Source organism: Panthera pardus, unplaced genomic scaffold (genome assembly GCF_024362965.1).
Source record: "Panthera pardus isolate Hobbes unplaced genomic scaffold, ASM2436296v1 HiC_scaffold_15, whole genome shotgun sequence".
Classification (NCBI taxonomy): Eukaryota; Metazoa; Chordata; class Mammalia; order Carnivora; family Felidae; genus Panthera; species Panthera pardus.
In genome coordinates, this window is record NW_026526710.1 from 18541059 (window position 1) to 18567431 (window position 26373).

The following is a 26373-nucleotide window of genomic DNA, read 5'->3' on the forward strand; positions in this document are numbered from 1 at the left end:
GAAGTCTGTGCTCTCTGCCAGCCTTTCGCTGTTACGGAAAGCAGAGTGTATCATGGTCCTTGTTCTATTCCCAGCCTAGCTGACAGGTAATGGGCACTCAGAAAATTTGGTTTGGTTGTTGGAATGAATTTCGAGAGCCATTAAATGCTGCTCCTCCACGTTCCTCGCTGTGTGCGCCTTGTTGGAGGACCTGAGTGGCCCTCAGTTTCCCAGCCTTTGAAGTGAGACACCACCATCCAACTCCAGCATGTTGTCAGCGAGCCAGTGTACGTATACTGCCTGTCACACAGTGTGTGCTGAATGAAGTACTGTTTTTCCTTCACAAGTGGATTGGCCAGAAGACAGAGGTTTCCCAAAGAAATAAAACTGTGCTTTTTAAAAATAAAAACTAGGGTGCCTCAGTGGCTCAGTCTGTTGAGCGTCTGACTTTGGCTCAGGTCAACATCTCACGGTCCGTGAGTTCGAGCCCCGCGTCGGGCTCTGTGCTGACAGCTCAGAGCCTGGAGCCCGTTTCAGATTCTGTGTCTCCCTCTCTCTCTGACCCTCCCCCGCTCATGCTCGCTCTCTCTCTCTCTCTCTCTCTCTCTGTGTCAAAAATAAAGAAACATTAAAAAAAAATTAAAAATAAAAACTAAAATTATTACTCATTTATAGAGTAATGTACAACCTAACTTTCCGACTTGTAAATCAAGTAGAGCAAGTCTCTGAGAACCTATTATGAACTGCTTATCGCAGCGGAGTTTTTAATCTGTCTCCTACCTAGTGGCGTCCCCAGGCCATTTCCAGCCTTCTAACCAACCACTCTGTTTATATTGCTCCTTAATTGCTAGCTGGAGATGGGAGCCTTCAAGACTGTATTACTGGTTTGTTTGTTCCCCATTCTGGGCCCTAACTGCCCTCCTGTGGCTCTTAAGTTCTCAGAGGAGCTGTCTTCCTAGCCCTGCAATTCTAGACCCAGTTCTAAGCTGTTCATTCCCAACCCTGGGAGTGGCTAGGATTTTGAACTGCCTTGTAAAGAGGAGCCAGGTAACAACAACTCTCTGACCCCATTTAAAGGTCCTAATTTATTCTTTTGGAACTGTTCTTTTTAATTCAGAGTTAAGAAGACTACGATTTCTAAAAAGCAAAACTTGTTTGAATTGTAAATTAGTGCATACTGCTATAGAAAATATAGATCAAATATTGATCAAAAAGACAAAAATGACATGTCAACTCATTTTCCATCTGCAAGCATTGTTAACATTTTGTATTTTTTTCAGTCTTTGTCATTTTCTTCAAAAATAAGGTTTATTTAAAAATTTTCTGGATCAGTATATGTAAATAAGTTCTACAGAAACAACAAATGTCAACCATTGTTTTATGACTCAAAAATAATTATTGTTAATATTACTTTACATACTTTAAAAGGTATGTAGATATACATGGATAGATTTTCATGGTAAATTTTTAAAACATCACACGTAAAATGAATGTACCTTTTGTTCCTATTCCATCTCTTCCCCTCGTCCTCCCAGAATAACACTTTTGTCCATTTAGTGTGTATTTTCTGGGTGGGGGGGAGGCAGGGGGGGATGTGGGCGGAGTTGTTATTGGCATCTGGTGGCTAAACATCCTCCAAGGCAAAGGACAAGTGCTCCCTATCCAACAGAGAACTATTTTGTCCTAAATGTTAGTAGTGCCACTGTTGAGAAACCCTCTTCCAGACCTTGTTCTATGAACACATGTATGCTCACACATACACAATTTAGTGTTATGCTTTTTATTTTTTAGTTTTATTTAAAAATTTTTAATGTTTATTTATTTTTGAGAGAGAGAAAGGGGGGATGGGGGAGGGGCAGAGAGAGAGGGAGACACAGAATCAGAAGCAGGCTCCAGGCTCTGAGCTGTCAGCACAGAGCCCAACGCAGGGCTCAAACCCACGGACCTCCACATCATGGCCTGAGCCAAAGTCGGACGCTTAATTGACTGAGCCACCCAGGTGCCCCTAGTTTTATGCTTTTTAAATGTGACACCATACTTTATTGTTCTACCTCTTACTTTTTTGCCTTTAACAGTATGCCTTAGAGATATCTCCAACATGGTTCATAAAGTTCTACCTTTTTTCTTTTATGGGTAGTATTCCAGAATATGGGTTTGCCATAGTTTGATCTGTCTCCCATATGATCATTTAGACTGTGATTTTTTTTTATTATCTTTATACCTATTTCTTTGTGTGTATCTCTCTAGAGAATATATTTAGAAGCAGAATTTCTGGGTTGCAAGGTATTACTCTCGTTTCTGGGAACGTGTAAAAAGAAATAGATTGTGATTGCATTATATACACAGTGTATCATCCCACTCTGCTTACTTAACATTATATCATGACTTGGACAGAGACTGAGCTATTGGTTTACCAAATCTATTTTCTCTTTTTTCTGGACCCATGAGTAGGTTACATATACCACCCCCCTATGCCGTTAGTAGTGGCCTGTGACCCAGTTCTGGATAATAGAATGTGAATGTCTAGGTCTAGGTCTGACCCATAAAAAACTCCCAGCCGCGATCATTCAAGCTCTTTTTCCAGCTGCTAGCTTGACATTGACACTACAGAGTGAAGATGGCAGAACTGCTGGAAGCCAGTGTTTCTGAAAGCCTGTGTGGGACTGAGCCCTGCCTCCTCCCCGCTCTGTGTCTGCCAGTCTGGCACCACCTTGGACTGTACAAGAAATAAACTTTTTTGGTGCTAAATTAGTAAAAATTTGGCGTTCATTACAGCAGCTGGTGTTATTCTCACTGGTAGAATTTTTTTTGTTTTATTGTTTTGAAAACACCATTTGAAATAACTATATGGGGATGCCTGCGTGGCTCAGTCAGTTAAGTGTCCAACTTCAGCTCAGTCGTGATCTTGCGGTTTGTGAGTTCGAGCCCCGTGTTGGGTTCTGTGCTGACAGCTTGGAGCCTGGATCCTGCTTTGGATTCTGTGTCTCCTTTTCTCGCTGCCCCTCCCCCTCATGCTCTGTGTGTCTCAAAAATAAATAAACATTTTAAAAAATTAATAAAAAAAGAAGTAACTGTATTGTACCTCATAATATGGTCATGCCATAATTTATTTAACCATTCTGTTATTATTGAGCATCTAACATGTTTATAATTTTGTCTTACAGTATTGTGACAACTTACCTGCAAAAATCTTCATCTAATTTTCTCATTATTTTGTTTATATAGAACAGTGGTTCTCAAATGGGAAAGATTTGTTTACTGCTGCCCCCCCCCCCACCCCCACCCCTAGGGGACAATGTCTGGAGACGTGTTTGGTTGTCACAACTTGGTGCAGCACTGGAGAAGGGAGGCTTGGAGGAGAAACTGCTGGCATGCTGGCATCTAGTGGGTGGAGGTCAGGGATGCTTCTAAACAGCCTACAAGGCCCAAGACAGCCCCCCAACAGTGGAGAACTATCCAGCCCAAAATATCACCTGTGCCACAGCCGAAAATTCCTGGTCTTGAGACTAGAAGTAAAAATACTGCATCAAAGGACATTTTTAGGACTTTTGATTTGTTCTGTCAAGTTGCTTTTCAGAAAGGCTTCACCAGTTTGTCTTCTTATCAGCAGCCCATGAGAGTAACTGCCTCACTTGTTGTCACGGATACAATGAGTTTTGTTTTAATAAATTTTTTTTTATACTTTGCTACTTGAAAGTTGAAATAGGATCTCATTTTCTTTTGTGCTCCCTTGATTACTAATGAAAAAGAATTTTTCCGTGTTTGGTTTTTTACTTTCTGTTGGTGAATTGTATGTTTTTTTCATCCTTTATTTATGGCACCTGTTTTTTTCTTGCCGTTTAATTTCCTTTGTGATGTTTGCCAGGTTTTAGACATAGCGAAATCAAAATTTTTTGTACAGTCATATCTTTTGATTTTATTCTCTGGGACTTTTATTGTTTTTAGACTTAGCAATTCCTTCCCCGTTCAGAGATTAAGTAATCACCTATAATTTCTTCTAGGTTTTTGTGTTCTTTTTTTCATGTTTAACCTTTTTTTATTTGTCTTATTTATTTTGAAGAACTGTATATTTTTAACCAATTGTTCCATTTCCATTTTCTTGATAATCCTTTATTTCTCCATTGATCTTATAACCAGGATTTTTAAAGAAGCCTTTAGCATGATTTGAAAAGATAAACTTGCATTTAAATATGTTTCTTATGATTAAAAATTTAACACAAATATGAACCATGGCCTTGAAGCAGGAAATTTTGTGGATGTTTAGAGAACAACAAATATGCCAGGAGGTCTGGGTTGTAAGGAGGGAGATAATAGCAAAAAGGAGGTTGGCATCACATTGTGAAAATCATTACTTGCCAAGCCTAGGGGTTGGATTAGTATGCATTGGGAAGTCATCAAAGGTTTTTAAGCAAAGGGATGGCATAATCAGAGCTATGCTTTAGGGAAATTAAGTGAGTAGTGTGGAGGAGGTAGAGGCTGTAGGACCCATTAGGAGGCTGTGAAAGCAAATGCACTTGAGAGGCAAAGGCCCAGAGTAGGAAGGGTCCGAGGTAAGAACAGGGGTCTCAAAAAGCGGATGCCCAAAAGCAGCCAGGCTGGGTCGCATCTAGTGGGTAGATGAATGAACGAAGTATGCTTAGACGTGGGGACTGGTGGAAATGCATATATACACTGTCTGACCAGAACAGCGACTCTTCAGTTAGATGGGTTTTCCTATGTGAGAGTGTCGGTTGGTGTTGTCCTATCTCGATTTTTATGTTGTTCATAGGGAAGTTGTAAACCTGGACTTTTATGTGAGGTTTCCTGATTAAAAAAAAAAAAAAAAAAGTAACTGTGTGCAAACCAAATAAAACATGTTTGCTGGCCAGCATGTGCTACATTAGGCATACCTCAGAGGTAGATTCAGTAGGATTTGCCAGTCATTGGATATAGGGAAAGAAAAAGATTGAGAGGAATCAAGACAACTTCGGAGAAGGTGATATGGTATAGTGATAGGGGCAGCCCCACACTGTAGCACAGCTCATTCTGGAGCTGGAATGGCTGGGCTTGAATCCTGGCACTATGACTTACTAGTTGGGTGGCCTTGGCAAGTGACTTTATCTCTTACCTGTGAAATGACGATGATAATAGTATTTATCTCATAGGATTGTTCTGAAGATTACGTGTGTAAATATACGTAAAATGTATAGGCCAGTGTCTGGCACAGAGTCCTCTGATACTAGGTGATAATTATTATTTTTCAGTTTTTAACTTTATTTACTTGGGGGAGGGGAAGAGCAGGGAAAGGGGGAGAGAGAATCCGAAGCAGGCTCCCATGCTTAAGCGCAGAACCCAATGCAGGACTCGAACCCACAAACTGTGAGATCATGACCTGGGCTGAAATCAAGAGTCAGACGCTTAACTGACTGAGCTACCCAGACACCCCTAGGTGATAATTATTATGTTAAGTAGTTATTAGAGTAAGCACTGCAGTTAAGAGAATAGGTTGTAGACCCAGCTGGCTTGGGTTTGAATCTCTTAACACTCTTCAGCTGTGTGACCATGGGTACATTACTTCACCTCTCTATGCCTGGCCTATAAAATGGGGAATAACAATACTTTCCTAATTCTGTTGTCTAGTAAAGGAGCCAATAGAGTGGTCTAGTAGTAACTAGATTTGTTGAGTTCTTTTGAAACTACTTAGGCTTGTTAATGAGAAAAGCAAAATTGAGTGCTCTACCCAGTTAATTAACTGTGATTGTGATGACTTTATTTTCTTTAAAAATTCTCCCTTTGCCTTAGCTTCTTATCAGCAACACTCTGTGATTAAGGTTACAGATTGAGGGCACCTGGGTGGCTCAGTCAGTTATGCAGCTGACTCTTGATTTCAGCTCAGGTCATGACCTTGCAGTTCATGGGATGGAGCCCCGCATTGGGCTCTACGCTGTCATTGCAGAGCCTGCTTGGGTTTCTCTCTCTCTTTTTCTCCCTCTTCCCCCGCTCGCATGCATGTTCGTTCTCTCTCTCTCTCTCTCTCTCTCTCTCTCTCTCTCAAAACAAATAAATAAACATTAAAAAAAAAAAAAAAGGTTCCAGATTGAGCTTGAAGTTACCTTCCAAACTCTCCATTCCCTTAAGTTGGCCCCACCTCCGTCCCCTCTACTGTTGCTCTGGTTCAGGCCTTACAACTTCCTCCCACCTTTGTCACTCAACTCCTATGTTCCTTGTCTCCAGTCCTGTCCCTGCCACAGTTCATCCTCCTCACTGCCCGGGTAATCTTTCTGTATTGCAAAACTAGAATTAATTATTACTTTCGTTTTTGTTGCTGTGGTTTGCTTACATGCCAATCACTAACATAAGAATTTTTAACTGAATTATAAAACTCTTTTCTAGAGCCAGACATATCAGGTAATCCATACCTTTTATTTTTTCTAGAGAAATCCTCCTTGCAGGCTTTTGTGTCCTGCTCCAAGCTTGACTAGTTGTCCTGTAGGGCCCTTCACAGCTCCCCTTCTTCCCTTCCCGACTTCCCTCCCCCTGATCCTGAGAATTCCTTTGCCTCTTTCCTGTCTTGTAGCCTCTGTTTCCTAAATTGCATTTTCTTTTTTGGTTTACACACATATGTTGCTAGAGCACATTCTCATTAGTTCCTTGAGAAAAGGTGCATGACAGGGAAAGTTTTTGAGACTTTAAATATCTGGAAATTCTTTAATCTTGCTTTCAACTTTGATTTCTAGTTTGGCTAGGAGTAGAATTCTAGATTAGAATGTTTTCCTCCCGAAGTTTTGACTGTATTTGAGCCATTGTCTTTTTTTTTTAATGTTTATTTTTGAGAGAGAGGGAAAGTCAGGGGTGGGGCAGAGAGAGAGGGAGAGAAAGAATCCAAAGCGGGCTTTGCACTGTCAGCACGGAGCCTGATTTGGGGCTGGAACTCATGAGCCATGAGATCCTGACCTGAGCTGAAGTTGGACGCTCAACCGCGCAGCTGACTGAGCCACCCAGGCTCCCCGACCCATTGTCTTTTAGCTTTCAATTGCCTTTGAGAAGTCAAATGCTACTGATTTCTAGTTATTTGTGTATCGGCAGATCTTTGTCTCTGGAATATTTTGGGATCTTTTCTTTACTTCTATCGTCCTGAAATTTCATAGTGATTCTTTTTTATTCTTCTTCATTGTCTAGAACCTCATGTGCTTAATTTATGGGAAATTTTCTTTAAACATTTTTTTTATAATTTATTCCTCTCCATTTTCTTTGTTCTCTACAGCTAGAACTTTTTATTAGTCAGATATGAATTTTCTTGGGTTGATGCTCTAATTGTGTTATTTGTTGTTCTCTCTCCCTTTTCTGTTTGTTTTTAAAAATCCTACTTCAATTTGCTCTACTTTGGCTATTTTCTGCTGTCATGTAAAACATTGAATGCTTCTCTCTTGTCCTCTGAAAGTTCTTTTGTGTGGCATTCAGAAGTTCATGGCTACACTCTTATTTGATTTCCCTGAAGACTTTATAATTTTTTGGAAGTTTTTTCTCCATCCTTTCATTACATCTGTTCCCTCTTGAGCTCTTTGTTTGTTTGGTCATTTTGGTCACTGTCTTTCAGTGACCGTGTCTTTCTTTGAGGAAATATCCCTCAAATGTCTAGTAATCTTTGGCTGACTGCTCATATGAGTGAGGCACTAAAAACTGATAGGAGACTCTGTATGCTTGGGTGGGTCTTGTGCACAGAAAGATTTCAAGGCAGGTTGAAAAGACTGTGAGGGGTTTTGTTTTGTTTTGTTTTGTTTATTTTTTAATTTGGGGAATCCCCTCATGTTTATTTTTAATTTTTTTTTAATTTTTTTTAAACGTTTATTTATTTTTGAGACAGAGAGAGACAGAGCATGAATGGGGGAGGGTCAGAGAGAGAGGGAGACACAGAACCCGAAACAGGCTCCAGGCTCCGAGCTGTCAGCACAGAGCCCGACGCAGGGCTCGAACTCACGGACCACGAGATCATGACCTGAGCCAACGTCAGCCGCTTAACCGACTGAGCCACCCAGGCGCCCCTCCCCTCATGTTTATATGTGCACCATATTCTTTGAACCAATTTCCCCAGAAACTTCTAGTCTGCTGCCAGAATATATACATGTAGCCGCCAGCATAGTAGAAACTGAGCAGAGGAGCGCCTAGGTGGCTTCTGACTTCAGCTCAGGTCATGATCTCATGGTTCATGAGTTCGAGCCCTGCTTTGGGCTCTCTGCTGTCAGTACAGAGCCTGCTTCGGATCCTCTGTGCCCCCTCTCTCTGCCCCTCCTCTTCTCATTCTCTCTCTCAAAAATAAAGAAGTAAGCAACAACAACAACAAAAGTCTTTAAAAGAAGAAACTGAGCAAAGGGGCTTGTGATATGGAGAGGGGTGTCCAGTGAAAAGAATCTCACCATTCAGAATGCAGATTTTCACAATCTCCCTGTGGTTTAGTGTAGCATTTCATTTCTTTTTCTTTTTAATTTTTTTAATCTTTATTTTTGAGAGAGAGAGAGAGAGAGAGAGATACAGAGCATGAGCAGGGGAGGGGCAGAGAGAGGGAGACACAGAATCTGAAGCAGCCTCTAGGCTCTAAGCTGTCAACGCAGTGGGGCTTGAACCCACAGACTGCGAGATCATGACCTGAGCCGAGGTCGGACGCTTAACTGACTGAGCCACCCAGGTGGCCCTGTAGCCTTTCATTTCTATCTTCACCTCTAAATGTCTGCAGAAAGTAGGTTTCCATCTTCTGCCAGGTTGGGGAAGCAGATCTAGGCTCTAATTGCTTCTTGCTTCTTACATAAGCTTATATTCCATCCTGTGTTTCAGCTCTGAATCCCTTCCCCTGAGCTTCAGAAGCCTCAGTGCCTCAATTCCCTCTCATTCCAGCGTTCTGCAGCTGCACTTGGCACCCCTCCCTGTAGGCAGTTTGGTTTCCGTTCTTCCTGTCCTAGTGAATCAGTTACCATCCATCCATCTGCTTTCCATCTTCCAAATTTTTGAGGATCTCTCTCCTCTGCTGTCATCTTTCTCAATCTTCTTGTTTTTATGGGCTTATAGCTTAAAGAAAAATTCTTTCACTGTTGTTTTACTGGGGTTTCTGACCAGAAGTTGAGAAACTTGGGGGTTTCCATTTGCCCAAGTCACCCAGAGGTCTAGTGCACTGACTTTTTGCCTGTCTGTCTCCTAAGCTGGGCAGATGCCTTATCTCATTTTACTCTCTATCCCTAGGGCCCAGGACATGGTGAGCACTCCAAAGTTTGTTGAATGAACAAGTGAATCAATCAATGGTAGCTATTCTTTGGTAGTTTTGCAAAGCATTTGTTTTCTTGATGTTTCTGGAAGCAGAGTGCCTGCAATGCCAGGCTAGATTCTGCCATTGTGGTGAGGCCCGGCTCCTTTGAATGCAGCTGTTATTCACAGTATGCTCGAGTTACTTAGAATTCCCAGTGGGCATTGTTATGCAGAGGATTTTATTAAGTATCCAATGATGAATATATCTCCCCTCTTCTTATTACCAGCCCCCTGAAGCACATCCTTGATGCCCCCAGCTGACTTAATCACCACACAGCTCTCAAGTACCCAACGCATGTTTAATGCACTGCTCTGGTTTTGCCTCTGATGGCACCCATGAGAAGTCTGAGGGCCACTGTTTATCTTGTTAGAGAGAAGAGGTAGCAGGAAGCATCCCAGGGGGGAATGTAACTCGCGCTTGGGCACATCTGCATTCTGCTGGGAAAGACGCAGATCCCTGAATGGAGCCCAGAGTGAGGTTGTGTGGATAGTGGCCTCTGCCTCTTATCACCGGTTCAGCAAGTTTAATTTTGTTACACTAAAAATGAGGCTAAAAAAAAAAAAAAATCAAAAGTTCTGTCTTTTGGGCAACTCCTTGAATGCAAAGCAAGTTTCTCTGTTTCTTTTAAATTAAATTCCGGGTGTCACACTTTCACATTAGTGAAATTTGTGATAGATTAATGTTTTAGTATTAGTTGTTTTTTTTTTTTTTTTTTTTTTTACTTTCCATTTTAAAAAATTTTCATTCCTTCTATATGTTCATCTTAATCCTTACTGTCACTTAATGCCTCCTTTTTGGCATTTCTACCTGTTTTTCATAAGTTACAAGTACATAAGCAAGTACCTGGAGAGTCACTACCAGTAGAGTAATCTTAGATCTTGGAAGCAAAACTTTATTTATCCTCTGGTTTTCTCCTTATTTCTTCCCTCTCTCTTCCTCTTCTGAGCCATAAAAGTAAGTAAAATAAACTTTCCTTGTAATCGGATATGATACAACATGTGTGTATTCTGGGGAAAATGTGCTGCTACTTTCTTGGGGAGAAGCCAGAACAGGAAGAGTCTGTATCCCCCCCTCCCCGTGTGGAAGGGGGCGTCATTCCAGGTGTCATCACTCACTGCTCCACCTTCTCCCTCCTGGTGCTTTCTCTCTGTAGCGGTGACCCAATCATTACCTCCCCTTTCAGCATTCACTAGGAGCCAGGTAAACCAATCCACTCCTAATCCCAGGTTTTTTCTTAGAAGCTTCTGTGGTTTCCATAAAATGATACACTTTCCAGTAGTCTCTCTTTAATGCCATAAGACTTTGAATAGAACCTTCTGGAGATGGATGCTGCCATTCTAGGAGTTGGGCTAATTCTTCTTTCCTGTTCTGCTCCCAGCATACATACATTGCTAAGGGACATTTAAATGGTCCTGCCTGAACTCACAGCCCAATACCACTGTGGAAAATCATCTCTGTCCCTACATAGAGTAAACTTAAACCTGAATCAGAACCTATCCTCTGAATGTCTGTAATTATAGACGTTTGGGAGCTACCTTCTGGAATGTTTCAGGCACGCCAGACACATTAACCAGTCCTAGACTTGGCACACTGTCTAAACTTTTCACATTATATGTCAACATTTACATATAATCCTGAGGATAGTATTAATCAAATAAAATACATCTCTTTTTAGACTCATGGTAGGCTGGCAAACTGGAAGATGTCTACAGGTCATTTTTCTATCTAGGGTAGAGGGAATAAAAAATTGTAAGGTGCTACTACAGTGTAGGAGAATTGTTGCAGGTGTTTTCTCCCTCAGTCTTAATAAAATTCCAAGTCTGTATCCAGTTTGTGATACAGTTGGACAATAGCCATTTTTTATTAAATATGGCAAATTAGAAACACCTGCCCGCTAAGCTCTTCTAAGCACCTGATTGTAAACAGCAATAGTAATGAGTCCTCTTCAGAACCGGTGCCTTTGCCTTCTTCTTCAGTTTTTGCTCTGAGATTTCTGGAAGAATTGCAACCTGATAGAAATACTCAGATTTACAGTCAGGTAGGCCTAGGTATAAATCCAAACCATGCTGTCTATTTGACTTTGAACCAGTTGCTTAATGCTGTTTCCTCATCTGCAAAATGAAGGTAAAATTTCCTACCATATAGGTCCTGGTGGGGATTAGGGATAATGTAAGTAAAGCACCCGATACATCATAATTCACTGACTCACAGATGTACATTTTTTTTTCACATTTTAGTATCTCCGAAACCCGGATGATCTTAAATTCAATGAGTAAGCATGCCGTCATTGTTGAATTGCAACACTGTTGTCCCTTTATTTGTGGTACCTATTGTAAAGTGCTTCTTAAATTGATGACAACTTTGAATTGACAAAATGTGGCGTGCCTCGCTCTCACTGAATAGTAGTCATACTTATGACATACTTTTTTTCTAAGAAAGATTTTAATGGCACCCAGAAAGAACCTGAATTTTTCTAATTTTCCTAGACTTTAATCTGGAGTACCATAATACTTATTCTTAGGAAGAATAGTAATATATATAATAGTAATATGACAAAAAATAATAGTGGCTCCTGTTTAATCCCTTTATGTCTCATGTGAACAATGCGAAGGTAAAAGGGAGATTTCCTACGATTTAGCAAGAATATGACTGACTGAGGGGCGCCTGGGTGGCTTGGTCAGTTGAATGTCTGACTTTAGCTTAGGTCATAATCTCGTGGTTGGTGAGTTTGAGCCCCACATCTGGCTTGCTGCTGTCAGCCTGTCAGTGCAGCACCCACTTCGGACCCTCTGCCCCTCTCTCTCTACCCCTCCCCCACTGGCACTCTCTCAAAAATAAATAAATATTTTAAAAAAAGAAAAGAATATGACTGATAGGATGAGGAGTAGCAAGTAGAAGAAGGGCACGGATGAATACGGGGGCGGGGGGGATTCATGACTTCTGCATAGACAAACACCAAGGTGGCACCTGAGTAGGAAAGTTTTAGTGAACCACAATTTTGCTTACAGAGAGGTGCTGGTACCACATACTCTTTCTGGCATTCTTACTTTGGAGGATAGAATTTTCTTCCTTTATATCCTTGGGCAGACCGCAAGTCCAGTGACCATCAGTTTTGTTCTTCAAGTGTTTGTTGAGTGCCAGGCAGTGTGCTAGAGGCTGGAGTTACAGAGATGAATAAGACAACTCTTGGCTTCCAGAAGCCCCCATCTAAACCTGTCTCCTGCTATGCTCCTTTCCCCTTCACTCCTTCCTACATCCTTCCTTATTGCTTTAAATAGAAAATATATGAATCATCTCTTTTTGCTTTAGAACATATTTCCTTCAAAACTTTAATACGTTTTCTGGTGTTCACTTTCATCCAAAACAAGCATACCACTGAAAAACAAACATAAAAACTAACATGGTGAAAATTTTGATCATACTTGTAATTAGAAATTCTATCTATCGGTGTAACCTATGTTTAATGTCAATTTGGATATTTGTATAGTAAGCTAATATTTAAAAAATAAGCTAGGATATTAATTAAAATTTTGGTTTTCTTCAGTGACTGTGTTATGTTCCTTTTTTAGATCTTGGTGTAATGTCTCCTTTCTTTGGGGATTCCCAAAAAGAATGTTATGTGCTTGCATGCCCAAATAAATTTTGTGCCAAAGGAACAGTGACAAATGCAACACAAGGGAAATGACATTTTCAGGTTTTTTTAATTAATATAATGAGAGAGATGAAGGAAGGCACTAATTTAGTGCATTTAAATTTTAAATAAATGTACAAAACAGATTAAGTGAATATAAATATATGACTTTAAAATTACCTAATTTACTCAATTTTATTAGTATTTAGCATCTGTAATAACAGCTAGCAGTAACTGAATACTTGTTACATGCCAGGCACAATTCTAAGCTCTTTAAATGACTGCTTATAACAATCCCCTGAGACAGATATCATTACCCCCACTTTATAGATAAGGAAACAAGGACAGAGACAATAACTTCCTTAAGGGAACATAGCCAGCAGAGAGAGTATTCAAACCTAGATAGTTCTAATCACTGTATTACCTTGGCGTTGCTAAGTCCATTATTATTCAGGAGACAGAATCTGTAGCTGTTAGAAAAGTTACTAAAGTTTAATTAAAGTTTGCCATTGAATTTGTCACTGAATAGCCAGCTGGGATTTTAGAGAGAAAAGCAGCATGTATTTAAAATGTATCACCAACCTTTTCTGTTAACACTGCCACATAATTTTGAAGAATAATATTTATTATTTAAAATAAAACTGTCAGAAATTCATTCTAAGTGGATCTCGTATATAAACCATTGGCATTAGAGTAAAGATTATTAAATAAAAACTAGTGTAATAATAATTTCAGAAATCTAATAAAGCTGGTCTTGGGTGGTCACTGAATGTGAGGGCCATAAGACAGGGAAAAGTGAATGACAGATAATGCTGAACTTTTGACTGGTTGGAAGAAATAGTGATAGCATTCACTTCTTTTGTTTATCATGGAAGTCACAAGAGTGAAGGAGACTTGGGAAAGGCAGTGGGGGCTTGAGGTTGAGGTGACTGTGAGATGGCGTGGTGGGATTTTGCAAAGCAGAGTGAGGAGGTACCAGTGGGGGGACCTGAAGACCTAGGTTCTAGACTTGCCCTTGCTGGTCATTTAGTGGGTTGATCCTTGGACAAGGTACTTGACATCACTTGGACTTAATTTCTACATCAAAAGACATTGGAGTTTTATTGGTAAGTGGTTTTCAAACTCTGCTGTACAGAATCCTTCAGGGTGCCATCGATTCTCTTAATGCTTGGGGAGAAGAGTAAACCCTAGTCCAAGTTAACCTAAACAAGTATACTTTAATCACACAAATCACACATATTTGTAATTTGTTTTAAGCAAAGTTTGAAAACTGGTGGATTCGGTGATCTCTTCCAGCTCTAAAATTTTCCGTCTCTTGTTCAGAAATCTGAGTTTGGAATCATCCAACAGCAATAGAATGGATTTTCTGGAGTGAGCAAATGTACAGAGAGCTGAGATTGTGGGCCATTTATTCTTGAACAGTCAGAAGCCATGCATTTCAGGTCTAAGTCTGCATTAGGACCTATCCTTTACAGTGAGCGGGCTGTATTGATAATTCCTTCCTGAGTGGTAGCAGAAGTTCTCAGTTGTTTCTTGATTTCCTAACATATTTCCAGGACCCCTGGGGTCTCCTTTCCATCCAGTTTAAAAATTTCTTGCTTAAACCATTATCTGCTGGCCCCTGCAAATAAGCTGTCCTTTCTTGGGCTTTCATCCCTCTAAGAAATGTCTCTTCTGCCCCTTGTATATGCGCTCGAACGCATACATGCTTTCTGTCTGTCTCTCTCTCCAAATTTCTCCGTTATATCCTGCCCAGCCAAAGCCAAGATTTTACGATTCAGTGTAAGTACCGTCTTCAAAGGGTGACTGAGTACACTCCAACCCCCTACAGAACAATGTTTTATAGCCTACTCAAAGTCAGGTTGGCCGGCAAGTGTAGAACGGAACAGTTTTGATTGGACTGAGACAGCATTTTGGCAGAATATGTCTCCTAACCCAGGTCAAATTATTGCATAAGAAACTTGAGTGGATTATGTCATTTAAAAACTTATTTGGGACTAGGTTATCTGCCTATCACTCCCCCAAATAAAACTGAAGATGTAGGTGAAACTGAGAATGGGAAATAAGTTTCCAAAAATGATCTTAACTATTTCAAGGAAGTAAGGTAAAGTCAACTCCCTAAAAGGACTACTAAGACTCTAGGATTTTTATGGGGTCATCATTTCGTGGCCCAAGAGCTATGTAGAATGGAGACAGTTGTTTGGAAAAAGCATCCTAGGTGGATAGCATGGGGCTGTAGTGGGAGGTGTTAGGAAGTTGAAGGAGGGAGAGGAATCCTTAAGTTACCTGGAGGAGATGTTAGGAAGTAGCATTTCTTTCCTCTGGTGTTCAGCATCGACCTTACTGCTTGAGGACCTTCGTGAGAAGTAGCACACACTCTTCCGTAGGCTGCAACTTGGCAGTTACAGCACATAGTACAGATGCCTGTTGTATTGCATCAAGTTTACATGGAACATCAAGTTTTTTAAAAAATGAAACCATTATAAATTCTGGCAGTTTTTATGGTATAATTAAAATGTCTAACAGGATACCTCTGGGAAACTAAATGCACTTTTACTATTTATAGAGCCAGCCGAGGTGGTGTTTCTTGCCAACTTTCATATCTTATGACCTATAAATTGCTCTTAATAGCTAATCTGTCATCTCAGCTTCTCATACAAGAAAGCTTGTTTCCTTATTAATCTGTTAATTTGCATCTGCAAAGGACATTTACAAATCCTTGGTTCGAAAACATTGCTGTATTAATGCTGGGCATTATAAATAATTTATCACCTGTGATAGCAACTCTTAGGTCTAGGTAATAGATCTTTCTGACACTGTGTTATTCTTCCAACCCTAATATAATTTTGATAAAAATAATTATTATGAAAGCTCCTCTGGCCCCACACTATTAGAAAAGGCTGACAGGTTACTATGGAGAAGCTGTAACGACCGCTAACCACTCTCTAAGCTCAGAGTCATAGATTCAAACCAACTGTTCCCACTATGGCATAGTACGTGGTGGAAAGAATGCAGATGTGCACAAACCACCCTCTTTTCTTTTCAGTAACAAGTGCACGACAGTCCTCCAACCCTAGCTTTAGGTATTGGGACAAACTAGTTAGATTGAGTATAATAAAGCTGGCACCAATTATTGAGCACGCACGCACAAAAATGATTGAAGAATCCCAAAGACCATATAATTAAAACTTGCCGGTTTGGGTGGTATTTAAGTCTCTTCCTCAGGCTGTTGGCTGTTCACAAATCTTAGAGATCCCCTTTCAGGAAGCATTCTTCTTACCAACAGCTTCAGTATTTAATTATTTTGTTTGTGTTTTGTTGATTTATTTTATTCTCTATTTAAATCCAAAAAGGATTTGTGGGAGCAGGGCATAAAACATATATGGGAGGAAATCAGAGTAATGAGAGCATTAGGATTATGTCATAAGGCTGAAGCCAGGACAGAGTCCACACATATTATGGGATTCTGTCTGGGGAAACTCTGCATCGAGCCATAAGCTTCCTGGTAATCCAAACAAAAAGGTAAATTTGACCACTTATAATATTCACAATTTTTTAAAAAGATAAAACCATAGCATCTCCTTGGTAGAAGCATTGAAATCTGAAAGAAATGTTTCCATTGGTCTTTACAAAGATGACATTGGGTGACATCGTGGACAATGTCCTCAATAATACAGATAATAATTTCTTTTGATTATTTTTGTCCAGTTGGTTTTGTGTGACTGTTGAGTAGGTCACTCTGAGTGTTCATGACCATTAACCTTTTACACAGACTTACTTTATCAGCTCAGTTGCTGATAACGGTAACTTTTCAAGCTACAGTACACTTATTAAATAGAGTGTGTGTCATTTCAGACTGTAGGAAGTGCACAGACCCCATAGAACCTAATTCAGTCTTCTGTTTCTGTAGTTTTCTATTGGGGTGGCTATTGATTCCCTCTAAAGAGGCCTGCAGTTTGGCTAAAGTATTACCAAGTAGACACTTGTCTCTGGGTTGAGACCCCTCCCCTGCTCATGCTCTGTGTCTCTTTCTCAAAAAATAAATAAACATTAAAAAAAAATTTTTAAAGAAAGCTTTTTTTTTTTTATTTTTTTTAACATTTTATTTATTTTTGAGACAGGGAGAGACAGAGCATGAACAGGGGAGGGTCAGAGAGAGGGAGACACAGAATCTGAAACAGGCTTCAGGCTCTGAGCTGTCAGCACAGAGCCCGACGCGGGGCTCGAACTCACGGACCGTGAGATCATGACCCGAGCCGAAGTCGGCCGCTTAACCGACTGAGCCACCCAGGCGCCCCTAAAGAAAGCTTTTAAGAAGATAAGCTAAGTTCTGATTTTAGTACTTAAATCTTCTCAGATTTAGTTTTTCTATAAAAATATCTAAAATGTCCACATCCATAGCCTATGGTAATTGGTAAATGCCTAAACTCTCATCATCCAGAAACATGATAATTCAAATAATTGAATGACTAGGTAGTGCTAACTTTAACTATGATGACTAGAGCATGAAAATTACTGATTTATGCTAAGTATCATATTGATAAGGCCTAGGCCAGCTTATGCTATAATAACAATAAATCCCCAAATCTCAGTGGCTTAAAACAACAAAGAGTCCTCTCTTGTGCCCAGTGCATAGTCATTATGGGTCAGCCAGGGCTCTGTGCCATATTGCTCTGCTTGTCACTTGAAGTTCAATCCTGGTGAAGCAGTGTGTGGCAAAAGGAAGAGAGGACGCAGTGAAGCACCCACTGTTCCTAAAGTTTCACCTGGATGCGATTACATGTATTGGCCAAAGAAGGTCATGTAGCCACTCACACCCGACTTCATGTAGGCAGCGATGTGAATCTCACCTGCTTGGAAGGAGAGAAGCCAGAATATTTGTGAACAGCTCGAAAGACTGCGTTAAATATCAACGGTGCTTAAAATACATCTTATTATGTTCTAACTGGTTGTTATTTCAGCGAAGCATTGTGTTGTTGGGACTACTGATCTCCCCTCTTTTTACCTGTTTCATGGAAATACATGAAAGTATGGATCTGATCGTGTCAGCACCCTGCTTATACTGGTGGCCATTATTGCCTCACTGGGTGGATTGTAAATTCCTCAGTGGAGGCTCAACTGTAATGTAGTCAAACGAGCATGAGAACTAGGGTCTGAAGTGTGTGGGTCCGAACCCTGGTTTTGCTATTAACTGTATACTTTTAGGCATGTCACGTTAACACTTTGAATCTAGTGTTGTCTCACAAATGTATATAATAATAACAACACACTTCAAAGAGTTGTCATAATGATCAAATGAAGCAACATACACGGAAATGGAAAATGCTTTAGATTTTGCAAATTGACGGGCAGATAGAACTTCTCCATACCTGCTCCCCTGTAGCTACTGTCCCTACTCCCAGGTCTGAGTGGCTTCTTGCTCTCCAATAATTACACACGCTGTCAGACGTCATGCCTTTGTTCATACTGTTACCATTTCCCAGAATTATCCACTCCTCAAAGGAGCAAAACTCCCAATTTATTTATTTTTAAATTAATAGACTTCATTTTGTAGAGCACTTTATAGAGATTTATAGAGAATTGAGTAGATAGTACAGAGAGATCCCACTTGCTTGCTCTCCTCCACTCAGTTTCCCCTATTCTTAACATTTTGTGTCAGTGTGATACAGTTGTTACAAATGACAAATCAGGGGTGCCTGGGTGGCTCGGTTGGTTGAGCGTCCGACTTCGGCTCAGGTCATGATCTCACGGTCTGTGAGTTCGAGCCCCGCGTCGGGCTCTGTGCTGACAGCTCAGAGCCTGGAGCCTGTTTCAGATTCTGTGTCTCCCTCTTTCTCTGCCCCTCCCCTGTTCACGCTCTGTCTCTCTCTCTCTCTCAAAAATAAATAAACGTTAAAAAAAATTAAAAAAAAAAAACAAATGACAAATCAATATTGGTATATTATTGCCAGCTGAAGTTCACAGTTTACATCGTTTACATTAGGGTTCACTGTTGGTATTGTACAGCCTACGGGTTTTGACAATGCATTATGTCCTGTGGCCACCATTTAGGTATCATGCAGAAGTGTTTCACTGTCCTAAAAATTCTCTGTACTCCACTTATTTATTCATTCTTTCCCTGCAACCACTGATTTCCTGTTTTCTTTTTTCTTTTTCTGTAGTTTTGCCTTTTACAGAATGTCAATAGTTGGGATCATACAGTATGCAACCTTTTCAGACTGGCTTCTTTCATTAAGCAATGTATATTTAAGGGTTCCTGGATGTCTCTTTGTGGCACCATCCTTTCTTTTCAGCACTGAGTAATATTCCATTGTAAGGATATCCCAGGGTTTATGCATTCACCTTTTGGAGGACGTCTTGGTTGCTTCCAGTTTTTAGTAATTATAAATTCATATGCAGGCTTTTGTGTGAACATAAGTTTTTATTTCATTAGGGTCAGTACATGGGAGCAGGATTGCTGGATCATATGGTAAGAATATGCTTAGTTTGTAGGAGACTGCCCAACTGTCTTCCAAAGTGCCTGTCCCATTTTGCATTCCTACCAACAATGAAATGAGAGTTCCTGTTGTTCCACATCTCACCAGCATTCTGCGTTGTTAGTTTTTTGGATTTTAGTTATTCTAATAGGTGTGTAGTGCTATCTCATTGTTTGAATTTTCAATTCCCTGGTAGCATATGATGTGAAGCATCTTTTCTTATGCTTATTTGCCATCATTATATCTTCTTTGGTGAGGGTGTCTATTCAGATCTTTTGCCCATTTAAAAATTTTTTTTTAAAATTTTTTATTGTTAAGCTTTTAAGGTTTTGTTTATTTGTTTGTTTGCATATTTTGGATACAAGCCTTTTGTCAGATATGTGTTTTGCAAATATTTTCTCCCAGCCTATGGCTTATCTTTTTATTTTCTTAACAGTATCTTTTGCAGAGCAGTTTTTTTTTTTTTTACGTTTATTTATTTATTTGAGAGATACACTGCATGAGTAGGGGAGGGGCAGAGAGGGGGAGAGAGAGAGGATATCAAGCAGGTTCCACACCGTAAGTGCAGAGCCCAGTGTGGGGCTTGAACTCATGAAACCGTGAGATCATGACCTGAACCAAAACCGAGAGTTGGATGCTGAACCGACTGAGCCACCCGGGCGCCCCTACATAGCACTTTTAAATAAAGTTCAACTTATCACTTTTTTCCCCCATGGGTCATGCCTTTGGTCTTATATCTGAAAATTTAATTGCCAAACCCCAGGTCCCCTAGATTTTCTCTCATGCTATCTTCTAGGAGTTTTATGGTTCTGCATTTTACATTTTGATCTATGAGCCATTTCAAGTCAGCTTGTGTTAAAGATGTAAGGTCTGCGTCTAGGTTGACCTTTTTGCATATGTGCATGTCTGGTTGCTCTAGTACCCTTTGTTGAAAAGACTATCCTTTATCCATTGAATTACCTTTCCTCCTTTGTCAAAAATTAGTTGGCTATGTTTATGTAAGCCTAGAGACTTTTCATGAATGGACGAAAAGATGAACAAATCAACCGACAGACCCTAAATATGCCAATGTCTGTGTCAGCTTTGACCACTTGAAGTAAAGTGCTTTTAGCAATATTAAGTGTTGGATGTGCCAATGATTCTAGAATACCCCTGGGTAAAGGGCGAATTTTCTCATGCCTACATTTGAAGAAGAATATGAGTAATGCACTTCAGTATATGAAAATGATTATACATCTTACCATCAGTGGGGCAAGCATCTTGTGTTGTCTTTTTAGTTCTGGTGACATAACTTCATGTTCTATTTTCTGGTCATTTTCTACCACATCTTTAAACTTTTTATTTAGTACTCACCACAGCACTGGAAGGTATTGTCCCATTTTACAGACAAGGAAACTGGGGCTCAAAGACGTCACATAACTTGTGCAGCATCACACAGTTTGTCATTGAACCTGTGTGTGCCTCATCTGAGAGTCTGTCTGTCCCTTTTCTTCTACATCGCTCTCCCTCTTGGTTCTAGTGGGTTAACCTAGGACCTTGGGATTGTGGATGCTGAACTCGCAGGCATGGAATACAAGGTGCATGTGGATTTAGTCAGTAAAGAAGAAAAACCACATTTCTGGTACTAGCTAGTGTATTCCTCCCCCTCCCCCCCTTTTTTTTAATGTTTATTTTTGAGAGAGAGAGCCCGCAAGAGCAAGCAGGGGAGGGGCAGAGAGAGGGAGACAGAGCATCCAAAGCAGGCTCTGCATTGATAGCTCGATGCGGGGCTCGAACTCACAAACCCTGAGATCATGACCTGAGCCCAAGTCGGTCGCTTAACTGATTGAGTCACCCCGGTGCCCCTTTATTTACCCCTTTAAGAAACTACCTGCAGTATTCTTTGTATGTGCAGTTAATCTCCCCACAAAATATAACCCATATGAAAAATACATACAGTAAGAGTTGGGGGGGATTGCTGGATGTGAAGGAAAACAATCATAGGCTTTAAAATAATCTTTAATGGAAAATAAAGTAAAATAAAATAATCTTTAATGGTCATGTTATCAATGTGGTTATAGTTTGGGTAGTTTAAACTTTCTCTATTTTATGCTCAAGCTAAAAGTTTAAAGGTGGTTTGAAAATGTATGAGCAAATTTCCTTCTTTAGTCTCATGAAACAGACTTGTCAGATGTGGTTCTTCTGCAAATATTCAGGTCACAGAGCAAAGGGTGAGGACTCCTGTGTGCTATGTCTACAGCTGATATCATGCTTTGGCAGGAACATGAGTAATTTATATCCTGTAGAAAGAGAAAAGTATTGTCTTATCCCAACCAGATAGTTTGTTAGCATAACTGTTTGTGTGCATTTTAGTATTCAAATACAGATGTTCCAAAATGTTTCCACTGTGGGAAGCAGCTGCTGCTATTCTAGCACAAAAATCTCAAAGAGATTAATCTACAAAGGCAGCGTGAACCTTAGTGGCAAATGTAGCATCTGCTTGAGGTGGGGCCTGTGATTCCCCATAGAGGGTGGATCTTCAGATTCTCGTTAACAGCCCGAAACCATGTTTCAGATCTAAGCTTATTCTACAGGAACAGGAACAAAGACAAGTGATTAATTTGTAATTCACTTAGCTGATAAATATCACCCCATGTTATTTGCCCAAGGGCTGTAAAACACTGGACTTTATTTCCTGTGGCAACTGATAGGAATATAGTTGTTTGGTCATAATGACTGATGTTTTCAGTTGCCATTACTGGCTTCTGCTAGGTGACAGAGCTTCGCCCAGCCAGCTTGCAGTCATAAACCATCCATCCACACCTTAGTGAGGCACTCACAGAGAACTTTATGGTTTCTGCAGGACACTCACATGCACTGCTTCATCTGTCCCCATCCTTGCCTTGGAAAGTATGTACACTGTCCTTATCAGTCCAATTTACATATAAAGGAAATCTGGTTGAAGGAGTGAAGTGACTTCTCAGGGTTACACAGCCAGGGCTTCTGACTAAATCCTGTTCCATCCTTATATTGCATCAAGACTGCCTCTCTAATTTGTGTGCTTCATAAATTATATTATCCTTTCTAGAGATGCTGGTTTTGGGACACCTGCCATGGAGAGCCGCAGCCTGATGGCGCTGCCTAGTAACTGGAGGGTGCCCCAGGAAGAGCGAATATAGTAGTCCTTCCCTCATTTTCCCACACCCCAGAGGGGAAATGCCCCAATACTCCCTTTCCTTATGTTCAGAGAACTTCAGCCATGGAGCTCCTGTGTCTCCGTAGCATTTAGAGAAATGAAAATCCGAAGCAGGAGGTCCCGTGGCTATCATTTGCCATAAGCTGGAAGTTCCTAGGATCAGAGATGCCTGGGGTGTTGTGCCTGCCCCAGGCCTTATAAAGTCCATCCCCTGCAGTGTTTGAGGGCTCGTTGCCTCCAACCAGATCTACGATTTGGAATTATCTAGTGAATTATTTATGCTTTCTACATTTGACGGAGGCTCATGGCTGAGTTTGAAAACACTCAATTCCTGGTGCACTGCTGGGACCTAGAACTGTCTGGAAAACTGAGGCTCAGAGCAGTTAAGTTTCTAAAGGTCCCAGAGCTAGTAATGGGCAGTACAGTTTTAAATCAAATGTGTCTGATTCTCTTTTTTTTTCTTTTTTGAAGTTTCTTTATTTTGAGAGACAGATAATGTGAAAGGGAGTGGGGCAGAGACAGAAGGAGAGAAAGAGAATTCTAAGCAGGCTCCATACTGCCAATGCAGAGCCTGTCGTGGGGCTTGATCCCATGAACCATGAGATCATGACCTGAGCTGAAATCAAAAGTTGGGCGCTTAACCATCTGAGCCACCCAAGCACCCCAAGTGTGTCTGATTCTAAGTTACACTAGCTCTTTAGTGAAAAATCTGTGTGCAACAAAGATTTCTAGGTAGGAGGGTTAGTGGACTGTGTTCTGCTCCTTAACCAGGCTTGGGTGGAGAACCCCAGAGAGTGAGGTGGGAGGACCCATTACAGAAGAAGAGGAAAGAGGCTCTGAGTCCCTGGGCCTGCAGCAAAGGAGGAAAAGGAGACTGTTGGGTGGGGGGAGGGGAGTTGTGGGCAGCAGAAAGGCCCGTGTGCAATGTGCTGATGTGCATTTCTAACCTTGTCCCCAAGAGACTCCTCAAGTGGGAAGCTGAGTGGTGTGCTCTTTGGTGACATCATTGCTGCTCCTGCTAGAAACACACTACTGCAGCATTGTGACCTCTCTGGAATCATTTGTGCTCTTCTCTACTCAGAGAAAAACCCAAAAAAGTAAATTTCTAAGTATTTATTTCCCCTCTGTATTCCCAAATCTCTTTGTTGGAACATCTGTGAAATGATAAAAGCAACTTAAAATGACATGGAACCCTTTGCAAATACACAATTTGCAAACACCATAAAGACGGTCAGTGCTTGAGTTATTTTGATCAAGAACTGCTATTTCGCAGGCAAAGAAATAGAGTGGCAAATCACTCACTTGTATAAAATATTAATAAAAGTGTTCTGAAGTGTACGAAGAACACATCTCATAAAGAAATACCCTTACTCCAGGTGGGACAGCCTTGCTTCCTTGTTATTCCCTAGCCTTGGGGCCCTAGTGGAAACCATTTGCCTACCTGTGACTGAGCACACCCTTGGTTCTGCCGGGATCACAGGCTCCTGTCGAGAAGAGGGTTCATTATGAAGAAAGGAGGATACGTGGGTTTAGCTGTAGGCACAGTATGAAGGAAGGGAAGGGTAGGCAAGTCTCCAACTTGTAGAATCAAAGGTGGGTGGGGGATGGGTTAAACAGGTGATGGGATTAAGAAGGGCACTTGTGAAGAGCATATAACCGGGTGTCGTATGAAAGTGTCGAATCACGAAATTCTACACCCGAAACTAATATTACACTGTATGTTCGTTAACTGGAATTTAAATAAAAACTTAATTATTAGCAATTAAAAAAATAAGGAGGTTAGAAAAAGCCCAGTGTAACTTCCCTTTCATGTCTCTGCAAAGGAGTTAGAAACCAAAGACCTAGAATCCAAGACTATATACACTTGGGGAAGATTCCAGAACCCTTGTAGCTCTTTTGTTGTTTTTGTTGTCCCTATTGGGTTCACTCTATCAACATACAGTCCTTTTCTGAAACCTTTAAGACAAAAAAGGCTCATGTACTTTTCTTTACACAAGAACCACAGGTGAGGCCAGCATTGTGAGGAGACGAGGAATATAGCATCTTTGTGCACAGAGGCCAGGGTCAGAAGAGCCTCTAGGCATGAGGAACAAAGCTGGAAGAGTCAGTGTGGGCCTGAAAAGAGGTGGTGAGGCCAGATGGTCCTCCCCCCCCCAGTTAGAGGCCTGGGTTGAACCACCCATTTTTTCCTCTGGGGTTTGTCCAAATCTAAGCCCTCCGTGGTAATCAGCACTGCTAGAGTCCCACTGAGGGAACAAAAAGATAAGAGAACAGGATCCTCCAGTGGGTCCTGAGTCACAAAATTATCAATCATCATCCTAAACATCTCCCTTACCACTAATCTATCCATTTGCTTTGGGAGAAAGCATTAGAGAAATGCCCAGGAATGCAAAGACCCAAGCATGGATTTTTCATGAATTTCCTCGGCTATATTATATGTCATAATTAATTCTGGTTTTCCTCAACATTTTCTTACACTACAGAGGTTAGTGGCCATTAACAGAGTTATAGCAGAATACTAGAAATGTCAATAAGTCTTTAAACTAAAATGAAGGTTATATGGAACACAGCCTTTTTCTATGTTTCTATGAGATTAGGTATTAAAAGTTACTGATTAAGCTACAGTTGTCTTTTATTAGGAACTTGCTGTTTGAATGGGCTCTTTTTCAGTTGTGCACAGGTCTGCAGCCCACTGATAGAAACACCATTAGGAGTTGAGTTGGATGGTCACAGGCAAACCCTGAACGTTTTATCTGCTAAAACAAGCCAAAGCCACTTTCTGATGTGCTTTTCATTCTCTGCTTTATCCTTTCCCCATCCAGGCAGCTTCATCAGCCCTGAGCAGTCTGGGCCACGTGTACACAGCCATTGGTGACTACCCCAATGCACTGGCCAGTCACAAACAGTGTGTTCTTCTTGCCAAGCAATCCAAAGATGAGCTTTCGGAGGCCCGAGAACTTGGCAACATGGGAGCTGTGTATATTGCCATGGGTGACTTTGAGAACGCTGTGCAGTGCCATGAGCAGCATCTGAAGATAGCCAAGGACCTGGGGAACAAGCGAGAAGAGGCCCGGGCCTACAGCAACCTGGGCAGTGCCTATCACTACAGGAGAAACTTTGACAAGGCCATGTCTTATCACAACTATGTGCTGGAGCTGGCACAGGAGTTGATGGAGAAGGCCATTGAGATGCGGGCCTATGCCGGCCTGGGCCATGCTGCCAGGTGCATGCAGGATTTGGAGAGAGCTAAACAGTACCATGAGCAGCAGCTGGGCATTGCTGAAGATCTCAAGGACCGGGCTGCAGAGGGGCGAGCATCCTCCAATCTGGGTAAGGACAGGATTGCTTGCAGGATTTCAGGGTCAATGCCACGGGGCTGGAAATAGCTGAGGTAGCCCACTATCTCTTACAGGAATCTGTGTGTTTGTAGTCAAAAGAATCTCCACATTGTGTGTGTTGTGTATTTCTTTTAGATATATTTCCTTAGAGCCTGCCTGGTCTAAATCACACGGTCCTTCCTGCCATCACAGTGCTGCAAGGATTAGAATTCTGAATACTGGAAAAACAAAACACCCCAACCTTGTAATCTGTTTAGAGAGAAGAGCAACCAGATTTATCTAATTAGAGAGAAAGAGAATGAAATCAGGATATAAAAGCTATGTTTGCTTTAAATGAAAGAGAAGCTGCTAGGAAGTCATCAATGGAAGGGAATTTGAGAAGAATTTTGTTTAAAGGGATTTCTTTACTTGGTGACTTTAATGCCACAGGAAACCGTATTTTTTCCTCAAAAGTGTGTGTATTCACAAATGACGCTGCTAGTTTTAGTATAAATGCAAAA

The 26373-nt window shown here is 40.9% G+C and overlaps 1 protein-coding gene across 4 annotated transcripts in view; it reads left to right on the forward strand.

Annotated features, from left to right (window-relative positions):
* The window catches only part of TTC28 (tetratricopeptide repeat domain 28), a 626630-nt gene that overhangs the window by 423341 nt on the left and 176916 nt on the right, over window positions 1–26373 (forward strand). For all 4 annotated transcript variants that reach the window (XM_019426523.2, XM_053902214.1, XM_053902215.1 and 1 more), the window contains one exon: window positions 25358–25865. In XM_019426523.2, the coding sequence (XP_019282068.2) occupies window positions 25358–25865 (508 nt within the window). The remainder of the gene's footprint in view (window positions 1–25357; window positions 25866–26373) is intronic.